This window comes from Heptranchias perlo, chromosome 1 (genome assembly GCF_035084215.1).
Source record: "Heptranchias perlo isolate sHepPer1 chromosome 1, sHepPer1.hap1, whole genome shotgun sequence".
NCBI classification, from domain to species: Eukaryota; Metazoa; Chordata; class Chondrichthyes; order Hexanchiformes; family Hexanchidae; genus Heptranchias; species Heptranchias perlo.
The window spans coordinates 156,925,396-156,951,053 of record NC_090325.1 but is presented as its reverse complement, the minus strand read 5'-3'; the positions used below and the strand labels follow the sequence as shown (position 1 = coordinate 156,951,053).

General features: G+C 43.7%; 1 protein-coding gene across 1 annotated transcript in view; it reads left to right on the top strand.

Annotated features, from left to right (window-relative positions):
• gucy1b1 (guanylate cyclase 1 soluble subunit beta 1) overlaps positions 1 to 25,658 on the top strand; it is a 145,633-nt gene that overhangs the window by 76,072 nt on the left and 43,903 nt on the right. Inside the window, exons 7-9 of the mRNA XM_067969961.1 lie at positions 17,305 to 17,421; positions 17,541 to 17,674; positions 25,242 to 25,439. Of these exons, the coding sequence (XP_067826062.1) occupies positions 17,305 to 17,421; positions 17,541 to 17,674; positions 25,242 to 25,439 (449 nt within the window). The remainder of the gene's footprint in view (positions 1 to 17,304; positions 17,422 to 17,540; positions 17,675 to 25,241; positions 25,440 to 25,658) is intronic.

Genomic DNA, 25,658 nt, shown 5'->3' with positions numbered 1-25,658 from the left:
TTCTTTCTGGGCAGCAGTCTTGTAAGCTCCAATTGTCCTAACACCCACAGCCTTTTGGGGGTGAGAGTTCCAGATTTCTACTATCCTTTGTGTGAAAAAGTGCTTCCTGATTTCGCCCCTGAACAGCCTAGCTACAATTTTAAGATTATGTCCCCTTGTTCTTGATTTCCCGAACAGAGGAAATAGTTTCTCTGTATCCTATCAAAACCTTTTAACTTTTTAAACATCTCGATCAGATCACCCCTCAATCTTCTATACTCAAGGGAATAGAAACCAAGTTTATGTAACCTCTCTTCATAATTTAATCCTCTAAACCCCGGTATCATTCTGGTGAATCTGCGCATCAACCCCTCCAAGGCCAATACATCCTTCCTTTTGTGCGGTGCCCAAAACTGAACGCAGTACTCCAAATGAGGTCTGACCAAGGCTCTATATAACTGAAGCACAACTTCCTCCCCTTTGTATCCCAGTCCCCTTGAGATAAAGGCCAATTTTCCATTAGCCTTTTTGATTGCTTTTTGAACCTGTCTACTAGCTTTTAATGATTTTTGAACTTGGACTCCCAAATCTCTCTGCACCTCTGCAGTTCCTAGTTTTTCACCATTTAGAAAATACTCTGATTTATCTTTCTTGCATCCAAAGTGAACCACCTCACACTTGCCTACATGGAACTCCATTTGCCATAGTTCTGCTCACTCTTTCAGAGGAACTGTTAAACCGTGGCCCTGTCTGCCCTCTCAGGTGGATGTAAAAGATCCATCGCACTATTTGAAGAAGAGCAGGGGAATTCTTCCAGTGTCCTGGCCAATATTTATCCCTCAACCAATATCACCAAATCAGATTATATGGTCATCAATCTCATTGCTGTTTGTGGAACCTTGCTCTGCACAAACTGGCTGCTGCGCTTCCTTACATTACAACAGTGATTACACTTCAAAAGTACTTCATTGGATATGATTTTGAGATGTCTTAAGGTCATGACAGGCACTATATAAATTCTTTCTATGATATTGGCACTCTGCAATCAACCATGGAGCATGTGGTCACCTCAATGGATGTTGCAGCTGGTACCAGTAGTAGCATCTCACAGGGATGTTCTACTCTGTCTTGGGTAGGCTGGAGACCAAATTGATGGTTGCCTTCTCTCAGGATGACAACATGTCTGCACCCTCACCACCCACTCATCCAGTGCCTGCTTGGTGCCTTAAAAGTCAGCTATTCCAGACTGCCATGGCAGCCGCCAAGTTGCTGGAGTCTCCAGCCAAGCTCTCGCTGGCCCAAGCTCTTGGAGGCCGCCGACTGCGAGCATTACAAGCCCTTGATTGAGCCACAGCAGCCTTCTACCTTTCACACTGAAGCCACTGGGGCAACAGCTTGTAGAAGCACTGGAATAATAAGAGATCACTTAAGAAAGACACAATGGGCTCACGCCAGGGTGGTAATTATTGTGTAGGTATTTGTGTAAGTAAAGTAATAAACCTTTTTGAAATCTTTGGGTGTAATGAGTGTTCCTATAGTACCTGGTGACCCTGCAATATCAGTTGACATGAACATCAATATTGGTCTTTTGGTACATGCAGTTCGCTCGAGAGTAGAAGGACTGGGACAGAGTTTGGAGATGACTGTTGATGCAGGGGAGCAGGAATTATTCAGAAGAAGCGCTGTTCAATGAGCTGTTACCTAAGAGCTCTTGCTGCAGGCAGGTGTTGGTGCCCTCCTGTTTCCTTGCCATCTCCTGTGTCATCGATAACATCTCACTCATCGTGCTAAAGTTTCTCATCCAATGGTTGCTCCATGTGTTGTCCCTGCTGCAAAGCAAAATTATGCAGTATACAGCAAACTAAAGGGGTCACTCTTTTTGGGTTGTATTGCAGGAAGTCTATGATTCTATGAAGTCACCAGACCTGTCCAGGCAGCAGAATCATTGCTTGAGGACTCCAATAGTCTGCTCAATGGGGGCTCCTGTTGATCCATGGGTCTGATTGTCCCCAAGCAGCCAGCCTCTCCCTTGCAAAGCAAGGGCAAAGAATAGGGGGAAGGAGGATTAGTGCAAGATAAAAGCTTCATGGCAGTTGCCATGAAAGTGGGCAGAGACCTGCATGATGCAATTCTGATGATCACACACCAGTTGCATGTTAATGGAAATATAGAAACATAAAAAATAGGAGCAGGAGTAGGCCATTCGGCCCTTCGAGCCTGCTCTGCCATTCAATATGATCATGGCTGATCCTCTATCTCAATACCATATTCCTGATCTCTCCCCATACCCCTTGATGCCTTGATGGAGTGCAGGTTCTTGCATTTCATGAACAAAGTGGAGTTGTGTGAAGGAGCCCTCAGGGTTCAGTCAGTGAGGCTCTGGATTTGGGGGAATTATGCCATCTGTACGAACCGCAGAGCCCTATCCTGCTACTTCCAGCTACCCATGCCGAAAGTGATGAAACTTTGTTCTAGTAAACCTGCTTAAAGAAAGTACAAATTGCAGACTGACTGATGTTACTGATATCTCTGTGGTAACCTGGAAGAAGGTGAAGGCAAAGAAGTTGAGGGCTGCAATGTTGTGCTAGCTGATTGCGAGTCTTGTTGCAAGTGGCGACAGCTCTGTAACACCTCCCTAGAGAAGCACAACCACCTTACCACTGATCCTCAGAGAACTGCATGTATGTTGTCCTGGGCCTATACACTCAGTTGAGGTGGTAAGGATTCCTGGAAGTACAGCTTCTTCTATTTTACATAGAATTTTATAGCACAGAAACAGGCCATTAAGCCCAACAGGTCTATGCAAGTGTTTATGCACCACACGTACCTTCTCCTACCCTACATCATCTCACCGTATCAACATATCCTTCTATTCCTGTCTCCCTCATGTACTTATCTACCTACCCCTTAAATGCATTAATGCTAATTGCTTTAACCACACCATGTGATAGCAAGTTCCACATTCACATTCCACATATCGGGTCACCTCTCAGTCTTCTCTTTTCTAGAGAAAATGTAATATGTAGACCAGAACTGTTCACTGTACTCCATCTGTGGTCTAACCAAGGTTCTATATACGTTTTACAGAACTTCTCAACTTTTGAGTTCTATTCTTCTAGAAATGAACCACATTGCTTTGCTTGCAATTTTTAAGGCTTTGTGAACCTGTTTTGCTACTTTTAGTGATTTATGAATCTGTATGCCCAGATCCCTTTGCGCCTTTGCCCCATTTAAATTTATTTTCCAAGGAGTAGGTGGTCTCCTTTTCCTCCTACCAAAATGCACCACCTCACACTTACCTATATTGAAATTCATTTGCCAATTACATGGCCATTCTGCAAGTTTGTTAATGTCTTCTTGTATTTTGTTGCAGTCTTCCTCAATATTAACTATGCCCTCAGTTTGGTGTCGTCCGCAATTTTGATAATGTACTTCCGACTCATGCTCTGTCCTTAGTCATGAGTCTACTATGCAGTATCTTATCGAAGAACTTTTGAAAGTCCAAATATACTACATTCACTGCATTGCTCTTGCCTATTCTTTCTGTAACTCCTTCACAGAATTCAATAAGGTTGGTCAAGCATGATCTTCCCTTTTGAAATACGTGCTGACTTTTCTTTATTATATTTTCGGTTTCTAGATGTTTTATTATTGCATCTTTGAATAAAGATTCCAATATCTTTCCGATTGGCGATATTAGGCTAGTTCCCTGGATTTGTCCTATCTCCAATTTTAAATATAGGAACTATATTTATATGTTCATTCATGGGATGTGGGCGTTGCTGGCAAGGCCAGCATTTATTGCCCCATCCCTAATTGCCCTTGAGAAGCCGCCTTCTTGAACCGCTGCAGTCCAAGTGGTGAAGGTACTCCCACAGTGCTGTTAGGTATGGAGTTTCAGGATTTTGACCCAATGGCGATGAAGGAACGATGATATATTTCTAAGTCGGGATGGTGTGTTACTTGGAGGGAAGCGTGCAGATGGTGACGTTCTTATGCGCCTGCTGCCCTTGTCCTTCTAGGTGGTAGAGGTCATGGGTTTAGGAGGTGCTGCAGTACATCTTGTGCACTGGTGGTGGAGGGAGTGAATGTTTAAGGTGGTGGATGGGGTGCCAATCAAGCAGGCTGCTTTGTCCTGGATGGTGTAGAGCTTCTTGAGTATTGTTGGAGCTGCACTCATCCAGGCAAGTGGAGACTATTCCATCACACTCCTGACTTGTGCCTTGTAGTTAGTGGAAAGGCTTTGGGGAGTCAGGAGGTGAGTCACTTGCCGCAGAATACCCAGCCTCTCACCTGCTCTTGTAGCCACAGCATTTATGTGGCTGGTCCAGTTAAGTTTCTGGTCAATGGTGACCCTCAGGATGTTGATCATGGGGGATTCGGCAATGGTAATGCCGTTGAATGTCAAGGGGAGATGATTCTCCCTTGTTGAAGGTGGGCATTTGTGTGGGGCGAATGTTACTTGTCACTTATCAGTCCAAGCCTGGATGTTGTCCAGATCTTGCTGCATGTGGGCACGGACTGCAGCAAGTCCGTCTAAGTAACTAGTGTATGCCTTTTTCTTTAGTTTCAATGTTACCTTTATCCATCCATGGTGTTTCATTATTGACTAATTTGTTCTTGTATTTTAGCAGAATATATTTAAATATTTTTTTCCAGTTTAACTTTCCCTGTTTCCATCCTCATCCCCTCATAATTAGCATTTTCCAACCTATTACTTTCGTCATTGTTCTACATATGTCTCTCTCAATCATTATCTTAAACCTTCTTAAGTTGTGATCACTATTTCCTGGATGCTCCCATACTTCTCTTATCTCCCTTGGTTCATTTCCCATAACTAGATCCAGTTGTGATTCTTGTTGGTTTTTTTAAAATTCGTTCATGGGATGTGGGCGTCGCTGGCAAGGCTAGTATTTATTGCCCTTCCCTAATTTCTTACATACTGTGGAAGGAAGGAGTCCTGTACACCCTGTTAAAAACTCTAATCCCTTTTCATCATTAACTGTCGCTTTTTGCCAGTTTGTTTGGGGGTAGTTGAAATCTCCCAATATTATTATTCATTGCCTTTTACTTATTTCATAGATTTCCCATCATATTTCTCCCTCCACCTGTGTTGTGTATATGGATTTTCAAAAGGCATTTGAAAAGTCACACACAATAGACTTGTTAGCAAAATTAAAGCCCATGGAAATAAAGTGACAATGGCAGCGTGGATACAAAATTGGCTAGGGGACAGAAAGCAGAGAGTAGTAGTTGTTTTTCAAACTGAAGGGGGGTAGAAAGTGGTGTGACCCTGGGGTCAGTATTAGGACCACTGCTCTTTTTGATATATATTAATGACCTGGACTTGGGTATAGAGGATATAATTTCAAGCTTACAGATGACACGAAACTCAGAAATGTAGTAAGCAATGTGAAGGATGGTAACAGATGTCAGGAGGATATAGACAGACTGGTGAAATAGGCAGACACATGGCAGATGAAATTTAATGCAGGGAAGTGTGAAGTGATGAATTTTGGTAGGAAGAATGAGAAGATGCAATATAAACTAAATGGTGCAATTTTAAAATTGGTGCAGGAACAGATAGACCTGGGGGTGTACATACACAAATGTCTGAAGGTGGCAGGACAAGTTGAGAAGGCGGTTAAAAAAGCATACGGGATCCTGGGCTTTATTAATAGAGGCATAGAGTAGAAAAGCAGAGAAGTTATGCTAAACCTTTGTAAAACACTGGTTAGGCCTCAGCTGGAATATTGTGCTCAATTCTGGGAGCGACACTTTAGGAAGGATGGAATCATAGAATCATAGAGCCATGCCGGCTCTTTGTAAGAGCAATCCAGTTCATCCCATTCCCTCGCTCCTTCCCCGTAGCCCTGAAATTTTTTTCCCTTCAAGTATTTATCCAGTTCCTTTTTGAAAACCACAATTGAATCTGCTTCCAACCACCCTTTCAGGCAGCGCATCATAACTACTCACTGCGTAAAAAAGTTTTTCTTCTTGTTGCCTTTGGTTCTTTTGCCAATCACCTTAAATCTGTGTCCTCTGGTTCTTGACCCTTATAGAATCATAGAAAGTTACGACACAGAAGCAGGGCCTCTTAAGGATCAACAAGGTCATCTATGTGCGGAACCACAAGAGATGGGTGAGATCCTGAATGAATATTTCACATCGGTATTTACGGTTGAGAAAGGCATGGATGTTAGGGAACTTGGGAAATAAAGAGTGATGACTTGAGGAGTGTACATATTACAGAGAGGGAGGTGCTGGAAGTCTTAATGCGCATCAAGGTAGATAAATCTCCGGGACCTGATGAAATGTATCCCAGGACGTTATGGGAGGTCAGGGAGGAAATTGCGGGTCCCCTAGCAGAGATATTTGAATCATCAACAGCTACAGGTGAGGTGCCTGAAGATTGGAGGGGAGCAAATGTTGTGCCTTTGTTTAAAAAGGGCGGCAGGGAAAAGCCTGGGAACTACAGACCGGTGAGCCTGACATCTGTAGTGGGTAAGTTGTTAGAGGGTATTCTGAGAGACAGGGTCTACAGGCATTTGGAGAGGCAGGGACTGATTAGGAACAGTCAACATGGTTTTGTGAGAGGAAAATCATGTCTCACGAATTTGATTGAGTTTTTTGAAGGGGTAACCAAGAAGATAGATGAGGGCTGTGCAGTAGACGTGTTCTACATGGACTTTAGCAAAGCCTTTGACAAGGTACCGCGTGGTAGGTTGTTACGTAAGGTTAAATCTCACGGGATCCAAGGTGAGGTAGCCAATTGGATACAAAATTGGCTTGACGACAGAAGACAGAGGGTGATTGTAGAGGGTTGTTTTTCAGACTGTAGGCCTGTGACTAGCGGTGTGCCTCAGGGATCGGTGCTGGGTCCGCTGTTATTTGTTATTTATATTAATAATTTGGATAAAAATTTAGGAGGAATGGTTAGTAAGTTTGCAGATGACACCAAGATTGGTGGCATTGTGGACAGTGAAGAAGGTTATCGAGGATTGCAACGGGATCTTGATAAATTGGGCCAGTGGGCCGATGAATGGCCGAAGGAGTTTAATTTAGATAAATGTGAAGTGATGCATTTTGGTAGATCGAATCAGACCAGGACCTACTCCGTTAATGGTAGGGCGTTGGGGAGAGTTATAGAACAAAGAGATCTAGGAGTACAGGTTCATAGCTCCTTGAAAGTGGAGTCACAGGTGGATAGGGTGGTGAAGAAGGCATTCGGCATGCTTGGTTTCATTGGTCAGAACATTGAATACAGGAGTTGGGATGTCTTGTTGAAGTTGTACAAGACATTAGTAAGGCCACACTTGGAATACTGTGTACAGTTCTGGTCACCCTACTATAGAAAGGATATTATTAAACTAGAAAGAGTGCAGAAAAGATTTACTAGGATGCTACCGGGACTTGATGGTTTGACTTATAGGGAGAGGTTAGATAGACTGGGACTTTTTTCCTTGGAGAGTAGGAGGTTAAGGGGTGATCTTATAGAAGTCTATAAAATAATGAGGGGCATAGATAAGGTAGATAGTCAAAATCTTTTCGCAAAGGTAGGGGAGTCTATAACGAGGGGACATAGATTTAAGGTGAGAGGGGAGAGATACAAAAGGGTCCAGAGGGGCAATTTTTTCACTCAAAGGGTGGTGAGTGTCTGGAACGAGCTGCCAGAGGCAGTAGTAGAGGCGGGTACAATTTTGTCTTTTAAAAAGCATTTGGACAGCTACATGGGTAAGATGGGTATAGAGGGATATGGGCCAAGTGCGGGCAATTGGGACTAACTTAGTGGTATAAACTGGGCGACATGGACATGTTGGGCCGAAGGGCCTGTTTCCATGTTGTAAACTTCTATGATTCTATGATCCCATCATGTCCATGCCGGCCGAAAAAGAGCTATCCAGCTCAATCCCACTTTCCAGCACTTGGTCCGTCTCCCTGTAGGTTACGGCACTTGAAGTGCTCATCCAAGTACTTTTTTACATGTGTTGAGGGTTTCTGCCTCTACCACCCTTTCAGGCGGTGAGTTCCAGACCCCCACCACACTCTGGGTGAAAACATTTCTCCTCAGCTCCCCTCTAATTCAATTACTTTAAATCTATGCCCCCGGTTACTGACCCCTCTGCTAGGGGAAATAGGTCCTCCTTACCCACTCTATCTAGTTCCGTCATAATTTTATACACCTCAATCAAATCTCCCCTCTGCCTCCTTTGTTCCAGAGAAAACAACCCCAGCCTTTCCAATCTTTTCTCATATCTAAAATTCCCCAGCCCTGGCAACATCCTTGTAAATCTCGTCTGTACCCTCTCTAGTGCAATCCCATCTTTCTTATAATGTGGTGACCAGAACTGTACGCAGTACTCAGGCTGTGGCCTAACCAATGTTTTATGCAGTTCTAGAATAATCTCCCTGCTCTTATATTCTATGCCTCAGCTAATAAAGGAAAGTATTTCATATGCCTTCTTCACCTCCTTATCTACCTATCCTGCTACCTTCAGGGATCTGTGGACATCCACTCCAAGGTTCCTCTGTTCCTCTACACCTCTCAGTATCCTCCCATTTATTGTGTACTCCCTTGCCTTGTTTGCCCTCCCCAAATGCATTATCTCACACTTCTCTGGATTGAATTCCATTTGCCACTTTTCTGCTCACCTGACCAGTCCATTGATATCTTCCTGCAGTCTACAGCTTTCCTCCTCACTATCAACTACACAGCCAATTTTTGTATCATCTGCAAACTTCTTGATCAAGCCCCCCACATTCAATTCCAAATCATTAATATTTACCACAAAAAGCAAGGGACCTAGTACTGAGCCTTGCGGGACCCCACTGGAAACAGCCTTCCGGTCGCAAAAACACCCATCAACCATTATCCTTTGCTTCCTGCCACTGAGCCAATTTTGGATCCAACTAGCCACTTTCGCTTTGATCCCGTGGGCTTTTACTTTTTTGACCAGTCTGCCATGTGGGACCTTGTCACAAGCCTTGCTGAAATCTATGTACATTACATCAAATGTGTTACCCTCATCGACCCTCCTTGTTACCGGCTCCAAAAATTCAATCAATTTAGTCAGACACGACCTGCCCTTAACAAATCCATTCTGACTGTCCTCAGAATCGATTCCAATAATTTGCCCAGCACCGAGGTCAGACTGATTGGCCTATAATTACTCGGTGTACCTCTTTCTCCCTTTTTAAACAATGGTACAACGTTAACAGTCCTCCAATCGTACGGCACCACGGCTGTAGCCAGGAAGATTGGAAAATGATAGTCAGAGCCTCTGCTATTTCCTCCCTTGCTTCTTTTAACAGCCTGGGCCTGTCGATTTATCTACTTTCAAAGGTGCTAATCCCCTTAATACTTCCTCACTCACTATGTTTATTCCATCCAATATTTCTCACTCCTCCTCCTTAACTACAATCTTTGCATCGTCTCCCTCTTTTGTGAAGACAGACGCAAAATATTCATTAAGGACCGCACCAACATCTTCCACCTCCACAGGTTACCTTTATGGTCTCTAATAGGCCCTTGTCTTTCCTTCATTATCCTCTTGCTCTTTATGTATTTATAAAACATATTTGGGTTTTTCTTAATTTTACTTGCCAGTATTTTTTCATACCCTCTCTTTGCTTTCCTATTGCTGATGGAAACAGTTTCTCTTTAGTTACTTTGTCTAAACCCTTCATGGTTTTGAACACTTCTATCAAATCACCTCTCAACCTTCTCTGCTTTAAGGAGAACTACCCCAGCTTCTCCAGCCTATCCTCGTAGCTAAATTCACTCATCCCTGGCACCTTCCTAGTAAATCTTTTCTGCACCCCCTTTAAAGCCTACACATCCTTTCTAAAGTGCAGAGCTCAGAATTGAACACAGCATTCCAGTTGTAGCCGAGCCAGTGTTTTATAAAGGTTCAACATAACTTCCTTGCTTTTGTACTCTATGCCTCTATTTATAAAGCCCTGGATTCCGTATTTTTTTTAACCACTTTCTCAACCTGTCCTGCCACCTTCCAAGGTTTGTGCACATATACCCCCAGGTCTCTCTGTTCCTACACCCCCTTTAGAATTGTACCATTTAGTTTATATTGCTTCTCCTCGTCCTTCCTGACAAAATGTATCACTTTGCACTTTTCCATTAAATTTCATCTGCCAGGTGTCCGCCCATTCCGCCAGCCTGTCTCTGTCCTCTTGAAGTCTATTACTGTCCTCCTCACTGCTTACTACACTTGCAAGTTTTGTGTCATCTGCAAATTTTGAAACTGCCTTGCACACCCGAGTCCAAGTCATTAATATATATCAAAAAAAGCACCACTGTATAACTCCCTCCAGTCCGAAACACAACCGTTCACCACTACTCTCTGTTTCCTGTAAGGAATCTTACAACACCAGGTTATAGTCCAACAGTTTTATTTGAAAATCACAAGCTTTCGGAGATTATCTCCTTCGTCACTTAGCCAATTTTGTATCCATGCTGCCACTGCCCCTTTGATTCCATGGGCTTCAATTTAGCTGACAAGCCTATTATGTGGCACTTTATCAAATGCCTTTTGAAAGTCCATATACACAACATCAACTGCATTGCCCTCATCAACTCTCTCTGTTACCTCATCAAAAAACTCAATCAAGTTAGTTAAACACGATTTTCTTTCAACAAATCCATGCTGGCTTTCCTTTATTAATCTACACTTATCCAATTGACTATTAATTTTGTCTGCGTTATTGTTTCTGAAAGCTTCCTCACCACCGAAGTTAAACAGACTGCCTGTAGTTTCTGGGTTTATCCTTACACCCTTTTTTGAATAAGGGTGCAACACTTGCAATTCTCCAGTCCTCTGGCAGCACCCCCATATCTAAGGAAGATTATGGACAGCACCTCCGCAATTTCCACCCTTACTTCCCTCAGCAATTTAGGATGCATCCCATCCGGACCGGGTGACTTATCTATTTTATGTACAGCCAGCCTTTCTAGTACCTCCTCTTTATCAATTTTTAGTCCATCCAGTATCTCAACTATCTCCTGTTACTGTGATCTTGACAGCATCTTCTTCCTTGGTAAAGACAGATACAAAGCACTCAATTAGTACCTCGGCCATTCCCTCTGCCTCCATGAGTAGATCTCCTTTTTGGTCTCTAGTTGGCCCCACCCCTTCTCTTACTACCCGTTTACTCTTTATATCCCTATAGAAGACTTTTGGATTCCCTTTTATGTTAGCCGCCAGTCTATTCTTCTAATTTCTCTTTGCCCCTCTGATTTCCTTTTTCACTTTTCCTCTGTACTTTCTATATTCAGCCTGGTTCTCACTTGTATTATCAACCTAACATCTGTCATACGCCCCCTTTTTCTGCTTCATCTTACTCTCTATCACTTTCGTCATCCAGGGAGCTCTGGCTTTGATTGCCCTACTTCTCCCCCCCGCGGGAATGTACCTGGACTGTACCTGAACCATTTCCTCTTTAAAGGCCGCCCATTTTTCGATTATAGTTCTGCCTGCCAATCTTTGATCCCACTGTACCCGGGCCAGATCCGTTCTCAACCCAGTGAAATTGGCCCTCCTCCAATTAAATATTTTTACTCTAGATTGCTCCTTGTGCTTTTGCATAACTAATCTAAACCTTATGATACTATGATCACTGTTCCCTAAATGTTCCTCCACTGACACTTGCTCCACTTGACCCATCTCACCCCCCAGAACCAGATCCAGCAATCTGGCTTCCTCATTGGATGTTAAGGTCTTAGAGAGAGTGCAGAAGAGATTTACTAGAATGGTGCCAGGGATGAGGGACTTCAGTTATCTGGAAAAGCTGGGGTTGTTCTCCTTAGAACAGAGAAGGTTAAGGGGAGTTTTGATTCAAAATTATTAAGGGTTTTGATAGAGTAAATAAGGAGAAACTGTTTCCAGTTGCAGAAGGGACACAGATTTAAGATAAAAGACCTGGAGGCGACATGTGGAAACTTTTTTTATGCATCAATTGTAATGATCTGGAATGCATTGCCTGAAAGAGTGGTGGATTCAATAGTAACTTTCAAAATGGAATTGAATAAATATTTGGAGGGAAAAAATTTACAGGGCTATGGGGAAAGAACAGGAGAATGGGACTAATTGGATAGCTCTTTCAAAGAACTGGCACAGGCCTGATGGGCTGAATGGCCTCCTCCTGTGCTGCACCTACCATGATATTATGATACTTTCCTTCTACTATTAGGTCATCTAATTACAATCAGATTTTCACAAGTAGCAGAAAACAGTAATTTTTCTGATGTTTTTTGAATGTTTCTTTTTGTTTGTCCTCACTTAGACCTATATTTTCTGTTTCTTTTATTGCGTTTTCATAGGATTAGCATAAGTCACGTTAAAAATTGAAAAACTTTCCAGGCAGACTCGATGGGCCGAATGGCCTCCTTCTGTGCTGTAACCATTCTATGATTCTATGATTCCAGTTTCTGAAACATGCTGTGTCTAATGTGCATTAAATGAGTTAGGAACATAGGAACAGGAGTAGGCCATTCAGCCCCTCGTGCCTGCTCCGCCATTTGATAAGATCATGGCTGATCTGTGATCTAACTCCATATACCTGCCTTTAGCCCATATGCCTTAATACCTTTGGTTGCCAAAAAGCTATCTATCTCAGATTTAAATTTAGCAATTGAGCTAGTATCAATTGCCGTTTGCGAAAGAGAGTTCCAAATTTCTACAACCCTTTGTGTGTAGAAATGTTTTCTAATCTCACTCCTGAAAGGTCTGGCTCTAATTTTTAGACTATGTCCCCTACTCCTAAAATCCCCAACCAGCGGAAATAGTTTCTCTCTATCCACCCTATCTGTTCTCCTTAATATCTTATAAACTTCGATCAGATAACCCCTTAACCTTCGAAACTCTAGAGAATACAACCCCAAACTTTAATTTTCATACTTAAAGAAGAGAAATATATGGGGCATGATTTTGACTCCGAGCCGGGAAGGGGACGGTGGTGTCAAATTGCAGAAGGGAAACCCGGAAGTAAGGGTTTCCCGGACGTTCTAACGATTTTGACGTAAGGACGTCTTTTTTTTTTTTGTTGGTTTGCCGTCCGACTGGCTGGCCTGATTGACAGGCTGGTCTCGGGCAGTCGGGAGGCCAGCCAGAGAGAGGATGTAAGTCTTTGTTTGTATGGATGGGGCTGGTTGGCAAGGGACATGGGTTGGCACATGGCATGGGGGGCACGTGGGCATGGATTGGCACAGGAGCAAGGGTTGGCACGGGGGCATGGGTTGGCAGAGGGTAACGGAGAGGAATCAATCATGGGGGTGGGATCCGGGGTCAGTCACGGGGTGGGGGGGCTGTCGGTTTGGGGGTCATCGCGGGGACCCACGATCGATGCGGGCGGTTGTCAGAGATCGGAGGCGGGGGGAGTCCGCTATCGTTGGGGGGTCGCAGCAGGTAGGCTTGTTGGGCCTGGGAGAAGCACTCCTGCTCCTCTGGGCCCACAAGCAGTGCCAGAAAGGCACCTACCTGTTAGTCTCGGGCCTTCTCACCTCCTTTCACGTGGCATGAAAGTGAAGGCCCGGGAATCCCTGCTGCCCGTGGTTGAAATAGGAAACTCTGCAAAAATGGAGGCCTGCAGCCTCCTTCAGAGGTTTTAATTAGCAAACCACCTACTGGGAGTGGGTTGGATGATCGCCCCTCGTCCCCCCTGGTGAAAACCAGAAATGGACGGGTTGGTGGCAGGTCTGAAATGATTACGATTTTGAATGCCCACCCCCAACCCACCCGTTTTTCCCTTTTAAAATCAAGTTTGGCACTTTCCTTGGGCCCTGATTGTTTCCGCTGATTTACACCCATTTTACATTCAGGCATATTCTAATGAGATTCTCAGGAAATTTGAGCATAACTTGACATTGGCAGAATGGTCGCGGGAATGGGTGCATTTTTGGGTCTAACTTCAGGGATGTGTCATGGAGGAAATTCCAGGCCTGCTTGTTTCAGAAAATGCAATTGTGGAATCTTTTTTCTTTTTAATGTGATAGATCCTGATGCCTTCAAAAAGCACTTAAAGATATGGTAAATACAGTGCAGGTCTCAGTAAGGGGAAACTTTAAAAAAAATCGTCTTAGAACTCCAGAAATAATGACTGGGTCTGCTGCGCCTAAAATTTTGGGCGTAAATTTATGACAGTTCAGAACTGCTTCAATGTAGGAAACTCATGTACTCTGGTTCTTTGCATGGGATTGGAGCTGTGTTAATGAGACAAGTGGGGTTTCAGTGGATGCAACTCGGGAGCGAAACAAATGATTGAGGAAATCCGCGTGTATTGATATTTCGGCGTAAAACCAGCGGAAATCAGTTACGCACAAGTTCCCTCGGAGATAAAAGGGCGCAACTCTGATCTTATGCTAAGAAGTCAGCCAGAAGTTTATCCATTGGAGTGAGCATTTTAGGGTAGATTTTACAAATTCATCCTCATCGTGCACCAAGAGCAGAAATCAGGAATTCAGGTGCAGATGTCAACAGAGTTTGTAGGATTTCCATCTCATGCAGCAGACTTCCGAATTTATGCAAAATACAAACTTATAAAATTAATTTTTTCTTCTTTATTTAATCTATATCTTTAAAACACTAGGGGGTAAATTTTAACATTGAGCTGGGAAGTGAGTGACAGGGAGGATTTCCTAACGGGAAACCCGAATGTATGAGTTTCCCGGACGTCCTTAAGATTTTGATGTAAGGAGATCTTTCAGTTTTTTTCAGTAGGTTTCCCGCCCGACAGCCAGCCAGATTGACAGGCTGACTATCAGTCGGATGGGAGAGCAGCCAGGGAGCAGGTAAGTCTTAGATCGGTGGCAATCGGGGAGGGGGCGTGGGGAGGTGGTCGTTGTGGGGTAGTTGGATGTGGGGATTGTTGGTCATAGGGGGAGTCATCGGGGTCGGCGGTCATCGGGGTCGGCACTCATCGGGGGTCATTGGGATCGGCGCTCATCGGGGCCATCGGGGTCAGCGGTCATCAGGGTCGATGGTCATCAGGGGGTCATCAGGGTCAGCGGTCATTGGGGGTGTCATCGGGGCCGCGGTCATCAGGAGGATCACCGGAGATGGCGGTAACCAATGGGGGGGTCATCGTGGTTGGTGGTCATCGGTGAGGTTGGTCATCGGGGGCTCAGTCTTGGGGGGGTTGGACATCAGGGGGGGTTGGAAATTATGGGGGGCTTTGGAGATCGGGGGGGGGGGTCAGAGATAATGGGGGGGTCAGAGATCGTGAGGTGGTTTGGATATTGTGGGGGAGTCGAAGATCATGGGTGAGGGGGGTCGGAGATCGTGGTGGGGAGTCAGAGATCGTTGTGGGGGGTTGGATATTGTGGGGGAGTTGAAGATCATGGGTGGGGGGGTCGGAGATCGTGGTGGGGAGTCGGAGATCGTTGTGGGGGGTCGGACATAGGGGGGCAGGGGGCATCCCATCGCGTGTGCGGGATTGCAGCAGGTAAGCTTATTGGGCCTGGAGGAAAACATTCCTGCTCCTCCTGGGCCACAAGCAGTGTAATAAAGACATTTACATGTTGATCCAGGCCTTCTCACCTCCTCTTATGTGGTGTGATGCAGAAGGCCCTGGAATGCCGAACCTGCCTCCTGAGAGCAGGTTGGTCACCCACCCCTCGACCCACCTCCATTAAAACCGGTGTCAGGTTTTATATTTTTACCATTTTTACCTTCCCACCTGCCCCCATCTGCCCATTCTTGGGGTTAAAGTTTACCCTTAGTTGTTCAAAGAAGTACCTGGTAGAATACAAGACCTGTATATACCCATAAATGGCAAGAGCCGTACTTGTGTAATTAAACAACCTTGGTCAACAAGAGAAGTGAGAGCATAAAACTAAAAGAAAGGACTTATACAAATACAAAGAACAGTAGCGATCCCGAGGTCTGGGAGAGATATAAAGAACAGCAAAGGGATACAAAGGAAGTAGTAAGAGCTGCAAAAAGGGAATATGAGAAAAAACTTGTGAGGGATATCAAGGACAACAGTAAAGGTTTTTACAAGTATATAAAGAGAAAGAGGGTGGGTAAGAGTAATGTGGGCCCCTTAAAGACAGATTGGCTGGTTTCCTTTTGTTAACCCAATAGATTTGGAATGAGTATACACTTCAGAAGAAAAATGGAATGGTGTGTACTCATTATTTTGATTTGGGTTTGTTATTTCTCCTGTATCAGAACAATTACTCATATAATTTATGTCGCTATAAGGGTTGAAAGTAGAAAGGCTGTGACTCATTGTGACGGAAGTAGACTGTAGCTCACTCAGGGGAGGGCTTGTAAATGCCCATTGCCAAGTCAGATTCTTCTTTGTTCTGAACTCTCTGGAGCCACTCGTCCAACTCCAGCTCCTACCTGTTTGTCTTTAACTTCCATTCTCCTTTTGCCTCTTTCCAGCTCTTGTTCTTGATCTGCCTTTGGCTTCTTTTCAGCTGTAGCAGTCCTGTTTACCTCTCTCAGATTGCCAGTAAGCTGCTTTCTGTTGTCGGGCTTCTGGTATCCCATTTTCTGTCTGTGTATAGTGTTGGCAGCTTGTGGAACAATCACACGCAATAAAATCAAATTTCCCAGTCTCTTGGAGCTGTGGTGGCTAATAGGCAGCTATTACATGGGCCACAGATTTGTTTTCATGTTTTTTTGGGGTATTTTTTGGTTAAAAAGTACTGAGCCATTTTGCATGTGAGTCTCCTTACACTTGGGTATATATAGTGAAGTATATATTCCAATGGGACAAGAATACTTAAAGGCAATGGTACACATTTGTGATTGATTGAAAAATAAATAATTATAAAACTGGATGAAAAGAGCCATCATTTCCTTGCCTTATGCTGGCCATTTGCTCTCCGTCAGTAAGGTGTCAGAACTGAATGGAAATGGCGATGTGGGAAATCTTCCTTCATTTCTTTTATATTTCCTGCACAACACAAGGCATTCAAGTAAATAAAACAATATGGTTCAAGTAAATAAAACAATATTGTTCAAAAGCAATGCACTAGTGCAATCCTTAAGCCCATTAAAAAAAATGAGGCACAGTTTGAATGGTATAAGGGTTAATTTAATGAAAGTGTGCTACCAGTGGAGAGCTTCACCTGCTGTGATTTCTAGGTATGTGTTCCTGGTGAGTGAGGCTCCCCGCTGATTAATGCACATTCATAAAATCTGCCCTACAAAGTCCTCTTTATGTCTTGAAGAAAAGGCAGTTTGTCTTTGCATCTTGATTTTCTTCTTCTTGGACAATAGAACAGTTTAATTTTGTGATCTTGATTCATGGAAACATCTATAGGGTATCATTTGTAATTGTTCCTTTTACTTCCTGCTCTAGCTTCAGCCTGGAAGTTGTAATCTTCTATCAGTTTTCTCTTTGGTTCGGCCACATATTGACTTTACTTTCCATGGAATCCTCTCACACATTAACACAGTTTTTGTGTTAAGAAGTAAGGTAACCGGAGGTCCTATTTTTAAAATTATTATTATACATTACAGTGAATTCCACTAAAGTCTACTTCATGAATGGTTTTGATCCAGAATTATTAATATATTTTCTGGCACCCACCTTAGGAAGGTTTGCTGAATGTAGAAAAGGCAGAATCTGATGATGATCTGACTGGTGCTGAAATCAGCTGTTTACGTTTGAAGGGGCAGATGATCTACTTAGCTGAAGCTGATAATATACTTTTCCTGTGCTCTCCCAGGTATACCTTTCATTTGTCAAGAAATTATACTGTAAGTTTACAGCATTTATATAACAGCATATATTTTCTGCGTTAATTTGAACGTAGCCTTTTGTTGGTGTTAAAGCAAAGACATGACACAGTGGCATTTTTGGAATCATAGAATCATGCAGCACAGAAGGAGGCCCTTCGACCCATTGTTCCTGTTGTGAGATTTTACTCTCAGTTACCGGTAATTAATCTGATTCCAATTTGGTAAAAAGGTGCTTTAATGAAAATGACAAAATGACCAACACGCAATGTTGGGCAGTGGTTTACAACACAGAGCAAGAGATCATATCACTCGTTCCACACTGGGTCGAGTTGTGTCTGTCTCAGGAGCTTTGAGGAAAGCGCTTTCCACCCCACCTGGGATACCTTCGTCGATTGGTTTGTCTCTCACATCTTCTGCCCCTCCAGGGTTGACCTCTTGGACTCCTTGTCCTCAGTCCTACTTCTGTTGATCCGGATCGTTCGTCAAATGGCTGTTTGGTGGGCCTTCAAAGTCAGCCGTAGTTACGTTACTCCTGCTAAATCTCTACAACCTGACACCAGTGCAGAGTGCTCCTTTTATGCCACTTTTGGGGGTGGACCCAGGATTAGCTATTGACATGGGCCCATGCCCTATTGGGGTCACTCAAAAGGACGAGGTGTCCAATGATGCCTCGGGTTCTTAGTTTCTTTCAGAGAAAGGGGTCAGCCTCCCCTGTTATCTTCCACCTTTCAGGGGTCTGCAGAAGTAGCTTGTGTGCCACTGCTGGTCTTAACCAATAATGACTTCACACAGTGGCTTAAAACTATTTTGCCTCATCTTATCTATCCTTGTCTTTGTGTCAAGGTTGGGAGCCCTTATTGCTCTAGGCCTCCCTTGACTCCTTCAGATTCCAGGCCATGTTTTATGGACCTGCTTTGTAAGGCTCCCTTATTTATGGTGCCCAGTATCTGATAAAGGTCCCAGCTCTAACCAAGTCAGGAATGTTTGTCTGTTTCATCTTTTAGTTTGTTCGCATGACCAAGCGGGAAGGTGGAATGCTGAGGCTGCCTTTGTTGCAAATTGCTGTGATCAAAGAGCCCCCTGCCCTAATATCAGTCCTGCTCGGTTTATACATCCAGCACCAGTGTATTTAATTACATACAATCATATAAAAGAAAAAGATACCCATAGACGCCATTATAGCTATTTCACTTGCCCACTGTACTATGAGCAAGGTTACAATTTTACAGACCCTGCCTTGAGGGAGAGGAGTCCTCTCCGATCCCTCACTTTAATTCCCTCAGAAACTGAGTTGTTTCTTAGTACTTGTTACGGCGTCTTAATTATTCGTTTAACAATGTGAGTAAATGTTCAGTAGGAGCTGCAATACTACAAGGAGGTGAGAGGCAATACGCACCCAGGGGTGGATTGATATGTTTGACCCTATGTCCCACCAGTGGGATTCCTCCTCAAGATTGCCGATATCATCGTCTATCAAGGAATTATCCTGTTGGAGTATGTAAAAGTGTTTTAGGGATGTATTCAGTCGTGTCACTAAGTCTTTAAAGTCCTCCGTTAGTGGGGGAATGTCAAACCTGAAACTGGCTCTGTAGGTATGTAGCTGGGTTCTAAGGAGTCACTTACAGTTACTTTGATTTGTGTTTGGTTTTCAATATTGAGCAGGACATGCAGACCAATGTGGTAAGTAGGTATGTGCAAGCAAGGAACTGGACAAGGAGCCTAGTTCCCTTTGCCTGCTCCGTCTCCCTCCATCCTAGGCTTACAGTCCTGTTGTTTTAATTCCCCCGAGTTCCTTAGTGTAGATGATGGTCCTCATGTTCCAAACAGGAGGCACCACCATAACCACCTCATGACGGGTTTGTGTTGGCTCCTTTTCAAGTTATTTCACCTACAAAACGCAAGCCTGGTATTTGTGGTTACATATTGTGATCACATTTTGTGATCATATGTACATTGAGTACAGTATAAACAAAATTAACATAATTACTATTCAGCTGTTGGAGCATCACATATGCCTCTTCGGTCTTATCTTCTAGTCATAAACTATCCCACCTCCCGTGCTGACTCGGTGTCAAACAACTCTAGATGCCCTGTACTAGATAACAAGATATCGTTCTTTGATTTGCAGTTACACACCTTAATTCCTCACACATCAATTCACACTCAACAATATTCAGCACAACTTAAACTTCAGATCGCTCGACATTTATTTCAAATCATTAAGCATTTAAGAAATTGAAAATGCCAAATTTTATGTGACGGTCTCATATACGGAATTTGACACGCTCCATTTTATAAGCACCAGAATTTAATAGGTCAGTTAACCTCAATGACTCCAATTTTAATTCAGCAATATCAGAATTAAACACAAGACAAAATAGACACATTACACAAAAGAGAAAAACACATAATAAGCAGTAACAGAAAGCACTCACAATGAGGACAGGCTTTTTAAAGAAATAGTACACTGAAAACAAAAGAACACATTCTGTAGCTTATTATCTCTTCCATTTTAAATCATCTATCCTTCATCTCTGCACTCCATTTTCAATCTCCAATTTTTCCTACTTAACTTAATTCTAAACCGATTTAAAATCTCATGTGGGAAAGACCATTTATCAGGCTTGTTTTTGCTCCCATGTTTAAAAGTTTTCTCCTTCTCCTCCATTGCTGGAAGGAAGGGGTATTGTGACATAGTGCCAATTTCTCTGGCCAACCCCTGTGCAATGTCTACCACGGTGGGTCCCCGCCCTCCCTTGGCTCCCGTTGTTGTTCTGGTTGTTATCACATTTAGGAGCATCGGCTCTTTTCCCTTAAACTCCTGGTCATTGTTGGGGTAGGGATAGGAGGCCATTGGTCCCTCCCAGTCAAGAGCACCTCCTGTCATTCCCGTCTCCTGGTTATAGCTGAAACAACGGCTTTCTGGAGTCCCAGTCTGCCCTCCAGCTCAGCTATCCTGAGGTGACATGTGGAATGGTCGGCCTCTGTTACTGGCTTAGTTATTTCTTCTCGCAGAGCCCTTCATGCATCCTCTAATTCCTGGGTCAAACCCCCAATTACACCCTCCATTTCCCGAATTCTATCCTTCATCTTCTGTGACCCGACTGCTAGCGCAGCGGACACGCGCCCCTGAGTCTGCTGCTGCTGCAGTATACTTGTGAGGCCTTGTATCCTATTCCACTGCAGTTCTAGGTCCCTCTTTATTTCCGTGATCCCTATCCCCATCTGAATCTTTTCTCTATTTAGCACGAAGGCCTGCTCTTTGACCTGGCTCAGTTCTTTCTCCAGATCAGATTTTAACTGCTCGTTCCTCTTTGTACAGAAGAGGGCGGCATGGCTTAGTAGGTGACAGCCTCTTTTAGGCATGATGCTACCCTCATCCATCTGTTTCTGGATGAAAGCTAATACTGCAGTGAAGCTGTTCTCACTATCAGTCATAACTGTCCTAATTGCTTCAATACTGTTTAATTTTTCCCATTCTGTCTGTAGGACCGAATCCACGTTTTTCGCGTGACTAGCCATCCTCTTAGACACAAATACCACTGGCAAAACGCACCCTTTTGGTTCTCCCTCCCAAACTGACGTACCGCGCAAATAGGTCAGACCTAGGACCTTCTGTGAAGCCAAATGAGCACCAATTTTAGTCAGGTCCCAGCATAATTGCCAATTCTGTGAGATTTTACTGTCAGTTGCCGGTAATTAAGAACTGACCTTACTCCAATTTGGTAAAAAGGTGCTTTATTGAAATTGACAAAAGGACCAACACACACGTTTTCTTCCTCTCCTGGGGTGACCTCTTGCACTCCTTCTCCTCAGTCCTACTTCTGTTAATCCAGATTGTTCGTCAAATGGCTGTTTGGTGGGCCTTCAAAGTCAGCCGTAGTTACGTTACTCCTGCTAAATCGCTACAACCTGACACCAGTGCAGAGTGCTCCTTTTATGCCACTTTTGGGGGTGGACCCAGGATTAGCTATTGACATGGGCCCATGCCCTAGTGGGGTCTCCCAAAAGGACGAGGTGTCCAATGATGCCTCAAGTTCATTTTTCTTTAAGAGAAAGGGGTCAGCCTCCCCTGTTATCTTTCACCTTTCAGGGGTCTGCAGAGGCAGCTTGTGTCCCACCTCTGGTCTTAACCAATCATGACATCACACAGTGGCTTAAAACTATTTTGCCTCATCTTATCTATCCTTGTCTTTGTGTCAAGGTTGGGAGCCCTTATTGCTCTAGGCCTCCCTTGACTCCTTCAGTTTCCAGGCCATGTTTTATGGACCTGCTTTGTAAGGCACCTTTATTTGTGGTGCCCAGTATCTGATAAGGGTCCCAGCTGTAACCAAGTCAGGAATGTTTCTTTGTTTCATCTTTTAGCTTGTTCGCATGACCAAGCCAGAAGGCGCTATGCTGAGGCTGTCTTTGTTGCAAATTGCTGTGATCAAAGAGCCCCCTGCCCTGATATCAGTCCCGCTCGGTTCATACATCCAGCACCAGTGTATTTAATTACATACAATCATATAAAAGAAAAAGATACCCATAGACGCCATTATAGCTATTTCACCTGCCCACTGTACTAGGAGCAAGGGTACAATCTTACACTGTGCCGGCTCTTTGAAAGAGCTGTCCAATTAGTCCCACTCCCCTGCTCTTTCCCCGTAGCCCTAAAATTTTTTCCGTTCAAGTATTTATCCAATTCCCTTTTGAAAGTTACTATTGAATCTACTTCCACCACCCTTTCAGACAGTGTATTCCAAATCATTACAACTTGCTGCTTAAAAGACTTTCTCTTCATCTCCCCCCTGGTTTCTTTGCCAATTATCTTAAATCTGTGTCCTCTGGTTACCGACCCTCCTACCAGTGAAAACAGTTTCCCAGAAGTGTGAATTGTGAGCTATTTTTTCTTACCTTTAGGTTCTCTCATGCCCTATGGTATTTTATGCATAGAATTTAGGATATGCTGTTCCAACACTGCACCGTTGAATTTATCTTTTTGAGATCATTCAGTATGTGGATGGCCCGACGAGAGAGGGGGCAAAACTTGACCTCCTCTTGGGAAATAAGGAAGGGCAGGTGACAGAAGTGTTAGTGAGGGATCACTTTGGGACAAGTGATCATAATTCCATTAGTTTTAAGATAGCTATGGAGAAGGATAGGTCTGGCCCAAAAGTTAAAATTCTAAATTGGGGAAAGGCCAATTTTGATGGTATTAGACAGGAACTTTCAGAAGTTGATTGGGAGAGTCTGTTGGCAGGCAAAGGGACGTCTGGTAAGTGGGAGGCTTTCAAAAGTGTGTTAACCAGGGTTCAGGGTAAGCACATTCCTTATAAAGTGAAGGGCAAGGCTGGTAGAAGTAGGGAACCTTGGATGACTCGGGAGATTGAGGCACTAGTCAAAAAGAAGAAGGAGGCATATGACATGCATAGGCAGCTGGGATCAAGTGGATCCCTTGAAGAGTATAGAGATTGCCGGAGTAGAGTTAAGAGAGAAATCAGGAGGGCAAAAAGGGGATATGAGATTGCTTTGGCAGATCAGGCAAAGGTGAATCCAAAGAGCTTCTACAAATACATAAAGGGCAAAAGGGTAACTAGGGAGAGAGTAGGGCCTCTTAAGGATCAACAAGGTCATCTATGTGCGGAACCACAAGAAATGGGTGAGATCCTGAATGAATATTTCACATCGGTATTTACGGTTGAGAAAGGCATGGATGTTAGGGAACTTGGGGAAATAAATAGTGATGTCTTGAGGAGTGTACATATTACAGAGAGGGAGGTGCTGGAAGTCTTAACGCGCATCAAGGTAGATAAATCTCCGGGACCTGATGAAATGTATCCCAGGACGTTATGGGAGGTTAGGGAGGAAATTGCGGGTCCCCTAGCAGAGATATTTGAATCATCCACCGCTACAGGTGAGGTGCCTGAAGATTGGAGGGTAGCAAATGTTGTGCCTTTGTTTAAGAAGGGCGGCAGGGAAAAGCCTGGGAACTACAGACCAGTGAGCCTGACATCTGTAGTGGGTAAGTTGTTAGAGGGTATTCTGAGGGACAGGATCTACAGGCATTTGGAGAGGCAGGGACTAATTAGGAAAAGTCAGCATGGTTTTGTGAGAGGAAAATCATGTCTCACGAATTTGATTGAGTTTTTTGAAGGGGTAACCAAGAAGATAGATGAGGGCTGTGCAGTAGACGTGGTCTACATGGACTTCAGCAAAGCATTTGACAAGGTACCGCATGGTAGGTTGTTACATAAGGTTAAATCTCATGGGATCCAAGGTGAGGTAGCCAATTGGATACAAAATTGGCTTGATGACAGAAGACAGAGGGTGGTTGTGGAGGGTTGTTTTTCAAACTGGATGCCTGTGTCCAGCGGTGTGCCTCAGGGATCGGTGCTGGGTCCGCTGTTATTTGTTATTTATATTAATGATTTGGATGAGAATTTAGGAGGCATGGTTAGTAAGTTTGCAGATGACACCAAGATTGGTGGCATTGTGGACAGTGAAGAAGGTTATCTGGGATTGCAACGGGATCTTGATCAATTGGGCCAGTGGGCCGATGAATGGCAGATGGAGTTTAATTTAGATAAATGTGAGGTGATGCATTTTGGTAGATCGAATCGGGCCAGGACCTACTCCGTTAATGGTAGGGCGTTGGGGAGAGTTATAGAACAAAGAGATCTAGGAGTACAGATTCATAGCTCCTTGAAAGTGGAGTCACAGGTGGATAGGGTGGTGAAGAAGGCATTCGGCATGCTTGGTTTCATTGGTCAGAACATTGAATGCAGGAGTTGGGATGTCTTGTTGAAGTTGTACAGGGCATTGGTGAGGCCACACTTGGAGTACTGTGTACAGTTCTGGTCACCCTATTATAGAAAGGATATTATTAAACTGGAAAGAGTGCAGAAAAGATTTACTAGGATGCTACCGGGACTTGATGGTTTGACTTACAGGGAGAGGTTAGACAGACTGGGACATTTTTCCCTGGAGAGTAGGAGGTTAAGGGGTGATCTTATAGAAGTCTATAAAATAATGAGGGGCATAGATAAGGTCGATAGTCAAAATCTTTTCCCAAAGGTAGGGGAGTCTATAACGAGGGGGCATAGATTTAAGGTGAGAGGGGAGAGATACAAAAGGGTCCAGAGGGGCAATTTTTTCACTCAAAGGGTGGTGAGTGTCTGGAACGAGCTGCCAGAGGCAGTAGTAGAGGCGGGTACAATTTTGTCTTTTAAAAAGCATTTGGACAGTTACATGGGTAAGATGGGTGTAGAGGGATATGGGCCAAGTGCAGGCAATTGGGACTAGCTTAGTGGTATAAACTGGGCGACATGGACATGTTGGGCCGAAGGGCCTGTTTCCATGTTGTAACTTCTATGATTCTATGATTCTATGATTCTATGAGATATCTGATGTGCTCAGGTGAATTGTCAGCATTATGGGTGGATTTTTAAATATTTTACATTGTCATTCAAAGGAGCTGCAGTAATTATGTTTGACATAGCTTGTTAATTTGGAAACCTCAATTCAAATGAAATTGCTCTGTTTACCAAAACATTTTTCTCATATTCAATTCAGTGTGATGAACTTGGATGATTTGACCAGGAGAGGTCTTTATCTCAGTGACATCCCGTTACATGATGCTACACGTGATCTTGTTCTGCTAGGCGAGCAGTTCAGAGAAGAGTATAAACTTACACAGGAACTAGAAATCTTGACTGACCGCCTGCAACATACATTGCGCGCATTAGAAGATGAAAAGAAAAAGACAGACAGGTAAACTACCATCAGGGAGAGGCTTTGTATGTATATCTGTCACTGACACCAACTACTTCTCAAGCCAATAGCTGAGAATACAGCAGGTTTACTCACAGTTCTTTGATAGTGAAATAAGCATAAGGAAAATCACTGCACATGGACGCTGGAGGCAATTTTTTTGTCACTACTTTTTTCAGCATAGATGAAATAGCAAGTCAGAAATAGTAAAAATAAATT